This window comes from Melanerpes formicivorus, unplaced genomic scaffold, assembly GCF_026170545.1.
Source record: "Melanerpes formicivorus ecotype bairdi unplaced genomic scaffold, bMelFor1.0.p_v2 SCAF_49, whole genome shotgun sequence".
Classification (NCBI taxonomy): Eukaryota; Metazoa; Chordata; class Aves; order Piciformes; family Picidae; genus Melanerpes; species Melanerpes formicivorus.
Genome location: NW_027142401.1, coordinates 5,187,855 through 5,198,474, shown reverse-complemented (window position 1 = coordinate 5,198,474; position 10,620 = coordinate 5,187,855). Strand labels below are relative to the sequence as shown.

At 53.8% G+C, this 10,620-nt stretch overlaps 1 protein-coding gene across 1 annotated transcript; it reads left to right on the top strand.

Moving 5' to 3' along the window:
- Positions 1–1,811: 1,811 nt before the first annotated feature.
- On the top strand, positions 1,812–10,189 carry NKX2-1 (NK2 homeobox 1). The gene is made up of 3 exons (XM_068160389.1): positions 1,812–2,046; positions 6,750–7,126; positions 7,924–10,189. Exons 1-3 carry the CDS (start codon positions 1,994–1,996, stop codon positions 8,592–8,594), a joined length of 1,101 nt encoding a protein of 366 aa, XP_068016490.1. The 5' UTR covers positions 1,812–1,993; the 3' UTR covers positions 8,595–10,189.
- Positions 10,190–10,620: the final 431 nt, after the last annotated feature.

Here is a 10,620-nt window from a genome sequence, read left to right as displayed (position 1 = left end):
AATTAAATCTCCTGGGGGCCAAGCCACAGACTGGGGACCATAGGGGTGGCAGAGAAGGGTGTGGGGACACTCGGACACAACGAAGTCAGAGTCAGCAGGGCAACGGCGGACAGATCCGCCTGGAGCCGCACAGTGTGCGCGGGTTCCCAGGCTGCCATAGGTATGCCAGCGGATATGCCGGCCTTCGGCTGGGTGGCCCTGCCTGGTTCTTAAGGCAATGAGAACGGGCCGTGGCTCATCGCAGCCCTCCTGCAACTTGTCCTCGAGTTTTGCTATGAAAACAAAAGCAAAGCAAACAATTCCCTTCCCCCCAGCCCGAAAATAAAGCTCGGGCACCACCCGGGCTGGTCGAAAGGGCTCCATTGTCATTTTTAAATGAGATATCTTTGCAACCGCTTGCCCCTCCCCGAGCCAGCGGGGAGCCGCCCGTATCCCTGGAAGCGAGAGGTAGTGGGGAACAAAAGGCAAACTCCGAAGTGACATTGAAAATAAAAGGGAGCTTTGGTTACCCCCAGGGAAAGGTCGAGGGGGAAAGGTCGTCTTCCCGCCAGAGCACGGGCTCCTGGCAGGCGCGGGGGAGCGCCACCAGCTTCCCTGGGCTCCCGGCCCGAGGCCGTGCGCCTCCGCTCAGGCCCGAGGGCGCGGGAGGGCGCCGACCCCGAGCCTCGCAGGGCACCCAGAGCAAGCTGCAGCTTCCCCAGCCTCTCGGCAGAGCAACCCTGGGGCAAGAGGAGGTATCGAGACCAAACCGAGGGGCAGTGGGCAACGCGTCCCCTTCCCGCCCACCGCCGAAATGGGCTTCGATAAAGCAAAGTGCTGGTGCCGGCTCCCAGCCTGCCCCTCCACTCTGCACCCACAGACACACGCGTGTCCGTCGGCTCGGCGTCGAGCCCCACCCGGGAGCCGAGAGCCCCTTTCCCCGGCGCCGTCGCGACCGCGGGCCTGGCGGCAGTGCTGTCCAGGCAGGAGCCACCTTGGGCCCCGGCAGAGTCCGAAGGGAGGGTTAGAGGCGAGGTGATCCACTTAAAAGTTGAGTTCCTTCTTGAAACACTTAATGACGACAGGGTTGAGGACTACGAATGTATGCGTAAATATATACTCATGTGTACCCACTGCCGGAGGTATGCACACCCCCTCCCCGTCTGTGCATGTGTGTGGGGGCATGTGTGTGGGCATATACAAAAGCACATAACTCCTAAGCTATCTAGTGTAATATAGTGATAAACTACCTCTGAATCCAGACAAGTAGATCTATCCCCTGGGGATTCAGTTTGTAGGCATGTACGGATAAAAAAAACATCTTTTCGTATGTATTTGTATCTATATAATCCGTGCCCGTGTTTTTAACTATCTCTGTAGAGTAACTTTTTGCATCTGCCTCAGCAACTGCCTTCCAGAAATCCTCCGCAAAAATTCAGCTCGAGTGTATCAAAGGTGTTTCGGGACAAGGATAAATCTTGTATGTGGGTACTGACCGTTGCTGCAGTGACAACCCCCTGATATTGAGGAAGCCAGATGCGGAGGACGTTATATTTAACTGCTAATAATAACGGTACCAGGGGGTCCTACATCGGCCACGAGTACTGTTGTGCGCTATCCACCCCAGGCCACCGGGGCATCCATGCCTACAGACAGCCCTTTTCCACCCGGGTCCCCAAGCAGGACATCCGCCGACGGAGTGCGCTGTGGCTGCTGGGCCGAGGCGTGCCCCACAACCCTGCTGCCCCCGCCCTGGCACGGTGGCTCAGGGAGCCCTGCCCTGGCACCTCGTACCTGGCCACACCCTGGCCCTCTTGGCCGGGAATGGCCCGGGAAAGGAGAAGACGGGAGGGGATGTCGGAGGATTAGGGCAGGAGGGCTCAGCCCTCCGCCAGGAATTGGGTAAGGAGGGAAAAGAGCTGCGAGGAGGCAGCGCTGCCCTCTCGCAGAGCCTTAAGAGTAAGGCCACCAAGGACTGGTGGCGAAGGGGCCCCCGACAAACCCCAGATGCGAGATGCTCCACGCCCTGAGCAGCTGGAGGAGCAACTGTGCGTGCGCTGCGGAGGGGTGAGGATTTTCGCTTTAGTCTTTGATGGTTTCTCTTGTTGTCTTAGATTCCCAAGGCAGGGAGAGATTTCAGCCGGTGTATTGACGGGTTTCTCCCACCCGAACGAAATAACTAGGGCAGCGGGGGCTTTCCCACGGCGGTGAATTGTCCCCACGAGCCACAGCAAGAGTTTGCCCCCGGGGCATTCTGTGCCTAGGGAGCGCGGCTGGGTAGGACTCCTGTCTTACACGCCCAAGCATGTGTTTTCCAGGCAGGGAGCGGCTCCCAGCGTCCTGCCCGCGGCCGGCGGTGACAGCGACACAGGTCCGCCCTACTCGGTCACTGCGGAAACCTCCGCGCCTCTCCTTTCCTCCAGGCGTGGGCTCTGGGCACGGTGTGCTGGGCACATCTTCCATGGGGGGTCTCGCGGTTCAGAGGCTGTATGAAGGGCGAGCACAAGAAGTTTCTGAGCTCGCTGAGGGTGGGTGGAGAGGGGAGAGTTGCAGCAGGCTATCTCGGCTGTGCCCCTTTTCCAGGCGCAGGGCTTGGGGGGAGGGGTAATTTAAACTTCTCTCTGGAGGGCTTTGCGTTATGGCCAAGAAAAAGGAAATAGTTCTGTCCCAACTCTGGTTTTGCCCTCTTTAGTCCAGACTTCTCTAGGAGCAGCAGTAGGGCCGGCTACCGGGCTTCGGAGCGGGGGCGGCAGGGCTGGGCAAGGCAGGAGATGCTTCGTGTGCCTGTAGCTTGGCCCTGCCAGACGCGCCCGTGAACCAGCCCACAGGAGTCAGGGGTCGCCCCATGCCTTGTATCAAAAAGTTGTGCCTAGAAATCGTCTCTCTTCTTGTGAAAGAATTTGCCCGCTGGTCGTTTGGGACCCTTCTCCTTTCCTCTCCGACTCCAGATGCCCCGAGGGTTCCAGCCAGCCCAGCGGGCCGCTCACACCTAAACACATGCTTCAGTGCTGCGCTGAATTGTGGCCACACTACTGCGTGGGTACTGATTGCCCGCGAATGGCGCGGAGCCATCGCGGGAGCTAAAAGTGACTACAGGTGGGGGGAAATGATCTGGGGCAAGGAGCCGAGTTAGGCACCAGACCTAGGCACAATAGCATCCCTCCCTACGCGGCTCCGGTACGGCAAAATGGGTGGCAAGGCACAGCCGCAGCCCTTCGGCCGCTCAGGCTGGCCGAGCACGTTTGATTCCCCTTGGGGAGGCACAGAGGCTGGTATAAAAAAGACATTGTTGTCTTTAGAGAGCCCTGCGCGCACTTTCAAAAGCTGATCCTTGAGTTCCCAGCCCCCGCAATCCAGTTGATGAGGAAACGCGCTGCGGTCTTGGTGGCACCGTTTCCATTGGGATTGGCACCATTTGATTGACAAAGTCTCCCATTCTTCCACCTCTCGAGTGTTATCAAACGGATTGTGTGGGGTCAGAAGCTATTGAAGGGACGTCGGTGTAGCCGCATTCTGCAAACACGGGGTGAAGACCGTGCCATTCTCATGAAAATGCTTCCACCAGGCAAAACGCATCCTATCTTCCCTGCTCTCCTCCTTAGCATTTCTTTTTAACTCGAGCGTTTTACAAAGCAGCATCACCAGGTAAACGAATACATCGCTAGAGGCAGCCTAAGCAGGGCTCTGTCTGGGCGGCCGCCCTCCCCGAGGGCTGTACGAAGATAGCTCTGGTGGGAGAAACTTGGGTGAAGGGATCTGAAAGGAAAGAGTGAGCGGACTCCCGGGACAGGGCAGCAGCAAAGAAGCTTTCTCGCCACTTGTGCGTCGTTATTTTAGTAGCCCCGTTATTGCTCTTTAGGGGCGGGAAAGGAGGAGCAGAGTCTGACCTGCTTCCTTTTCTCTAGGTCAGTCTATCAGGGCTAAAAGGTGCTGCTGGGACCTTGCGAGGCGTAGGTGTATTTCTAAATAGGAGAACAGACCTACAAAGAGAGTTTCAGCCTTCTCCTTAGCCAAGGGGGAACGAAGAGCTCTCGCATTAGCTTCCATTTACAAGACGCCGCGCAGAGTCAAGGCTGGACTCGCTCGGGTTAATCTAATTGAGCCATGCTTCGGAGGCGATCTGACCTGCGCTCACTCAGGCGGGAGGATAAATAAGCTGGCCCAGCCGCAGCCGGCGGTGGGAGGAAGGGGTCGCTCCGTCGGCGCCCCTGGGAAGGCGCAGGGCTGGTGGTGGGGCCCCTCGGCCGTCCCCGCTCCCGCGCCCCGCCGACTGAGTCGGCACTTGGGGCCTCCCCAGCTGCCCCACCTCGCACTCCCCGGAGAGAAACGCAGTCGCTGCTTCTGCCCCACAAACTGCGCGGTCACTTGCTGTGGTTCGTCTCTGATTGGAGCCGACTGCAGTGTCACTCTGGTGGATACTGTGGTATTTGTTTTTCCTCGTTCACCCACTCCCTCCTTTTCAAGACTAATAAAACAGGAACGGAGCTCATATGCCTGAGAAATTGGGGTAGAGGGGCGAGGAAAAACAAACCACCAAAACAAGGTCGAGTGTCTCTGTAGGAACAAACCCAAAGCCTGTACTGAAAAACACGCGCAAAATGGGAAAAAAAAAAAAAGGGGGGGGGGGGGCACGGGGGGGGGGGAAGAGGGGGGAGGGGGAAGGGGGGGACGGGGAGGGAGCGGGAAGATAAATGTTCCAGGGATCCAGAGAGTCAAGATCTAAAGATATGAAAAAAAGGTAAAATCAGACACCTTTCTATCCCCAAATCCCCCTTCCCTGCCTTTCCTGACCCAGCAGACTCACAACAAGCCCACTTCGGAGTATTCAGCCTTGAGGGAGCTGGCGCCGAAAGAGGCAGCTGAGATGATGTGGGAGAGCTGGAGGCTTGATTGAAGGAAAGTTCCCCCGATTATATTTGTGTGGAAAAGCTCACCTCTTGCAGAGCTCTAAAGTGTAATCAAGGCTGAGGCTTACACTTGAAGGATGTTAACTCTCATACGGGAACCTACTTTCTCCTAAACGGTTTCTTGCCTAGTGAATGAGAGTCTCCCAATTGAAGCAAAATGATCCTTATGTACTAATATCAAGCACAGTCACAAAGCGACCGGCTATTTATGCTGCCACTTTAGACAAAGATATTTAGTTATTCCCGGGTAGCAAGTGCACTTTTGCATTTTTAAGCACGAACCAGCCGAGCACAAACATATTTACAAGGGCAATTACTAAATAGTTACTTGACACTTCAAAGTCACTGGGTTAACTGTACCTTCGCTGTAATTTTCTTAATATTCAGGTAATCGCTGTATTAAATTTCGGTTTACCAGGGTCGTATGCTGAGGTGTGAAACACTCGGGGAATGTTTCTCTCCTCCTCTTGGGAACATCCCGAAATACAAGCTTTGGAAACACTAACCAACTTAATAGATTTCTTCAAAGACCCGAATGACATTAGGGGCTAGCTACGTGTATGTCTGTGTGACTGTGAATGGGCTGGCTTTTGTTTTTTACACTGGATCCGAGAACAGATCCGAAAATGACACAAATTTGAGGAAAACTGCAGGGAATTCATTGGCAAGGTGATGACCTGAGAGGTCTCCTCCATCCAGCTTCCGTGCTGTATAAATAATCTTAGAAAGCAGCTTCAGGTTCAGAAGGGACCACGAGTGACTGTGGCAGTCTTTGCCTTTGACAATAATGGGCGACATTTTGAGCTAACGTGTTTTTTTCAGCAGTCTCTAGCCCCAGGCAATTAAAATACTCCCTGTTTTTGCAAATTTGCATCTTCCTTCTCTCCCTGAGGGGAGAAAAAATGAAAAAAAAACCCAAAAACAAAAACAAAAAACCCCACCCCACCACCCCACAAAAACCCACACCAAACCCCAGCCACACATAAAAAAGCACCTAAGTGAACGAAACTTATGAGTTTAGGGAGAGAAAAGATCCTCGCCCTGGGGGTGTCAGCAAACATAGAAAAGGTTCCCGAGCTGCTAAATCCCAAACGCTGTTCAGGCAGCAGCCGGCCGGGGCACCTGACAAGACGATGCGGGAAGTGGAGAGCGGTGGCCCGGAGCGAAACGCCTGCTCCCCGGGAGCTGCCCTCCCGGCAGCGGGGGGGCTCCTTCCGGACCAAACTTAGTGGGGGCAGAGGGGCACTCAGTCCTTTAGCTCACCGGCATTCAGCCCCGTCTCCCCAGCTCTCACAAAGGCTGGACTGACAGCCTTGCCACCCGGGAGCTGATTTTAAATCCTTTCACCCAGTCAAATGGGGATCTTTTCGCCTTGCCTTCCATTTCCCGTCTGCGATATTGCCACCCCCGAGAAAAATAAAATGAGTTGCGCTCACGGGGTCTCTCTCTCTCTCTTTCCCTCTCTCTCCCGCTCTCTCTCTTTTTTTAAAGACATAAAAAAAAAAAAAAAAATCCTGACAAGTAAAACTTAAAGGTGTTTACCTTGTCATCAGCATGTAAGCTAATTATCTTGGGCAAGATGTAGGCTTCTATTGTCTTGTTGCTTTAGTGCCTATGCCCCGCCTCTGGTGGCAGCCTAAAACCTGGCGTCTGGCTAAAACAAACGAAAGGCAGCCCTGAGCCTCCACTCAATCCAATTAAGGCGGACTTCGTCCACTCGGTTACGTGTACATCCAACAAGATCGGCGTTAAGGCAACACCAGAATATTTGGGGAAAAAAAAAAAAAAAAAAAAAAAAAAGATTTGCCTCCCCTTCCTTTTTTTTTTTTTTTTTTTTTTTTTTTTTTTTTTTTTCCTCCCCAGCCGCCGAATCATGTCGATGAGCCCAAAGCATACGACTCCTTTCTCAGTGTCTGACATCTTGAGTCCTTTGGAGGAAAGCTACAAGAAAGTGGGCATGGAGGGCAGTAACTTGGGGGCTCCCTTGTCAGCCTACAGACAGTCTCAGGTTTCTCAGCCGGCCATGCAGCAGCACCCCATGGGCCACAACGGAACGGTGACTGCTGCCTACCATATGACAGCGGCAGGGGTCCCCCAGCTCTCCCATGCTACGATGGGGGGCTACTGCAATGGGAACCTGGGCAACATGAGCGAGCTCCCGCCTTACCAGGACACCATGCGGAACAGCGCTTCGGCGACAGGATGGTACGGCACCAACCCGGACCCCCGCTTCTCCTCAAGTAAGTCAGCCTGGGACTGGGTGGCCGGGTGGCCGGCTGGCCGGCGGGGGGGTGACCGCAGACCTGCCCCGCCGCAACGCGGGCAACGGGCTCCGGGGGCTCCGCGGCATGGCAAAAGCCAGTCCAAATTCCAGTCACTCCCCCCCCCCCCCCTCCTTTCTCTCCCCATTCCCCCAATTCTTCCTTCTGACTGAGGATCGTGCCCAGTCCCTCCACCCTGTCTGATTTCATGGCAGCCTCCAGTGGCTGCATTTGCGGAAGGAAGGGGTGAGAAGCTCCGCGGTGGCGGGAGCCCGGAGCAGCCGTCCAGTGTGGCGGGAGCGGCACAACCTAGGGGCCCGGGAAGGTGCCAGCGGTGCCCGTCGGCTTGCCCGCCGCCCGGCACCGGGCTGGCGAGGGGAAAGTCGGAGCTGCGGGAGCTGCGTCCCGTGAGGTTCGGCGGGGAGCGGGCGAGTCCGCTCCGTCCGGAGCCACCGGAGCTCTTGTCCCCGGTCGCTCCTGCCGCACTGTCACAGCAGGTACTTGCTCGGGTGTCACCCTCCAGGCAAAGCGAGGGCCGAGCGTTCGCCTTTATTCACTGGGGCTGGGCCGGGTGAGAAAGGGGTCCGGTTGTCCACCTTTCACCCCTGGGACGCGGGTCGTTCTTTGGGACTGGGGGCGTCCCGAGGCCCCTCGGGTGGGTTTGGGCTGCCAAGGGGCTGCAGAGCTCTGCAGGGGCCAGCGGCGGCAGGGGCCGCCGGGGCGCGGAGCCCCGCTTGAGCCGAGCCGCCTAAAACGTGCCGCCTTCTCCCTTGCAGTCTCCCGCTTCATGGCGCCGTCCTCGGGCATGAACATGGGCGGCATGGGCAGCCTCGGCTCCCTGGGAGACGTGAGCAAGAGCATGGCCCCTCTCCAGAGCACGCCGCGGAGGAAACGGAGGGTCCTTTTTTCCCAGGCCCAGGTTTACGAGCTGGAGAGACGTTTCAAGCAGCAGAAATACCTCTCCGCCCCGGAGAGGGAACATTTAGCCAGCATGATACATCTCACCCCGACTCAGGTCAAAATCTGGTTCCAGAACCACCGCTATAAGATGAAACGTCAGGCCAAAGACAAGGCTGCACAGCAGCAGATGCAACAGGAGAACGGCTCATGCCAGCAGCAGCAGTCTCCCAGAAGGGTGGCGGTGCCAGTGCTTGTAAAGGATGGCAAACCCTGCCAGGCAGGCTCCAACACACCCACAGCAGCGATCCAGAGCCATCAGCAGCAGGCAGCTACAACGATCACAGTGGCTACCAATGGCAACAGCCTCGGACAGCATCAGAGCCACCAGACAAACAGTGCGGGGCAGTCTCCAGACATGGGACAGCACTCGGCCAGCCCTTCCTCTCTGCAGAGCCAAGTCTCGGGTTTGTCTCACCTAAACTCTTCTACTTCTGACTATGGCACTGCCATGTCTTGCTCCACCTTACTATACGGTAGGACCTGGTGAAAGGATTAAACAAAGAAAAAAAAAAAAAAGAAAAAAATAAGGAAAAACCCAAGACAAACCCAGATTTTCCCAGTCACACAAACCTCTGTTCTGTCCAAACTACTGGGTGGGCTTTTTTTTGTTTGTTTGTTTGTTTTCCCTTTCTTTCTTTCTTTTTTTTTCTTTTTTTACACTTTTTTCCCCTCCCCGGTTTACTGAGTGGTTCTCCGAGGACCTCTAAGAGAGAGAGCGCGAAATATTTTTGTTCGGTTTTGTTGTTACTCTTGATGGGGTTTGGTTTTTCTTTCTGTGTTTTGTTTTGGGGGGTTGTTTGTTTGTTTGTTTTGTTGGTTTGGGAAGGGGGGGGGTGTTGGGTTTTTTTGTTTGGTTGGTTTGGTTTTGATTTGTTCGCTTGTATGTTTGTATGTGCGTGGGGTTTATTTTTTCTTAAGGTTGTTGTATGGAGTGTTAAAAAAATATTTCTGACTAATAACCACGGAGCAGTCTGCAGAAAGGGGACCATCATTAGACATGGTCCGAAGGCTTGGATTCCAGATGTACACTTTGCCAGCGTCCAAGACTTGCATGTAAATACAGAGATTTTGGGGGATGGGGTGGTTTTCCCCAAAAGAACGCATTCACGTCACCCAGGCACCAGAAGCAGCTTCCCCCCCTCCCCTGGGCTCCGCTCCCAGCCCCGCGCCAGGGCTTGCGGATGGAGACGTGGAGTCATCAAAGGCTTGGCTTTTATTTTCCTCCTTACGTTTGATGTGAACATGTAGCTGTATAATGCTGTCAAAAGTTGGACTAAACTCATAGTTTTTAGTAGCCTGTATATTTTGTTGTAAAAAGGAAAAGGAAAAAAAAAAATACAATCAACCAAACAAACCCCCACCTTTTTTATGGACACTTGATCGCCCCGTCGTAAATCCTCTGGCAGTTTGTTATATGCGCACACCGCATTCTCCTGTTGTAACTTATGTAGATATTTGGCTTAAATATAGTTCCTAAGAAGCTTCTAATAAATTATACACATTACGAATATTTTTTTTCCTCCCGGCTCTCCCTTCCCTGCTTTTTTTTTGTTTTTTTTTTAATTATTATTTTTTTTTCTCCTTGATGAAAAAAACAATCCGGGATTCTGCCAAACCCTGAAAGACCCCTGCCTCTCTCAGGGCGCGGACCCTGTTCCCAAGAGGGAAGCTGCACCAGGTTGTTAACGGGATGCAGGATCAGCCCTCAGCGTGAAAAAGTGATGAGCAAACGCGTGGGATTCACATACTCGAGGGTGAAGGGATCGAGTCCAAATTCATCAGCCTGATTATTGTGGGGGCGGGGTACACCTCAGAGACTTCTTGCTAGAGAAAACAAAATATTCCGGGAGTAGAAATTCGAATGCCAAAGGCACGGAGGAGAAAGAAAGTAAAAGTCTAATGGCACTAGAAACAAATTAAGGAAGAACCTGCTGACAGTGTAGAACCTGTGGCCGATTTAAAGAGAGTTCAGTTTTAATACCTTGTTAAAAATAATAATTTCTACCAAGTTTTCCTATGTACTTGTATTTTAAGGGAAATACAGTCACCTTATTTATAATCAAAATAAAAAGATAGTTTATTGTGTACGAAAGTAGTTTGAATTAACTTTCATTATCAGACTTTATTTCATTTTCTGCACCTATCCACCCACCCCCCACCCCCCCCAAGAGTGCACGCACACACAGAGAGAGTTTCTCCTGCCCACGTCCACTTCGTTACCCCGGCGGGAGTTTAGCTGCAGGCTGCACCTCACTATAACGCAGATTGCTTCTGGATGGGCTTTGGCTGGTTGGGGTTTTTTTGTTTGGTTGTTTGGAGGTGGTGTGGTTTGTTTTGTTTGGGTATTTTTTTGGGTTTGGCCTTTTTTTTTGGGGGGGGGGTGGTGGTGTAGCGATTTGGGATGCTTGTGAAGAAGTAGATGAGGAGAAAGTGTGTGTGCGCGCACGCGTGTGCATGTGTGTGCGCAGGATGCGCAGGGTGCGCGCCTGGCTGAGACACCAAGGGGTAGTTGG

Excerpts from the sequence above, each read along its gene's own strand:
- NKX2-1 (XM_068160389.1), top strand. The coding sequence starts at position 1,994 with ATGCTCCACGCCCTGAGCAGCTGGAGGAGCAACTGTGCGTGCGCTGCG. Across the intron at positions 2,047-6,749 it reads TGTGCGTGCGCTGCGGAGGG|CCGCCGAATCATGTCGATGA; the intron begins GTGAGGATTTTC and ends TTTCCTCCCCAG. Across the intron at positions 7,127-7,923 it reads GGACCCCCGCTTCTCCTCAA|TCTCCCGCTTCATGGCGCCG; the intron begins GTAAGTCAGCCT and ends TCTCCCTTGCAG.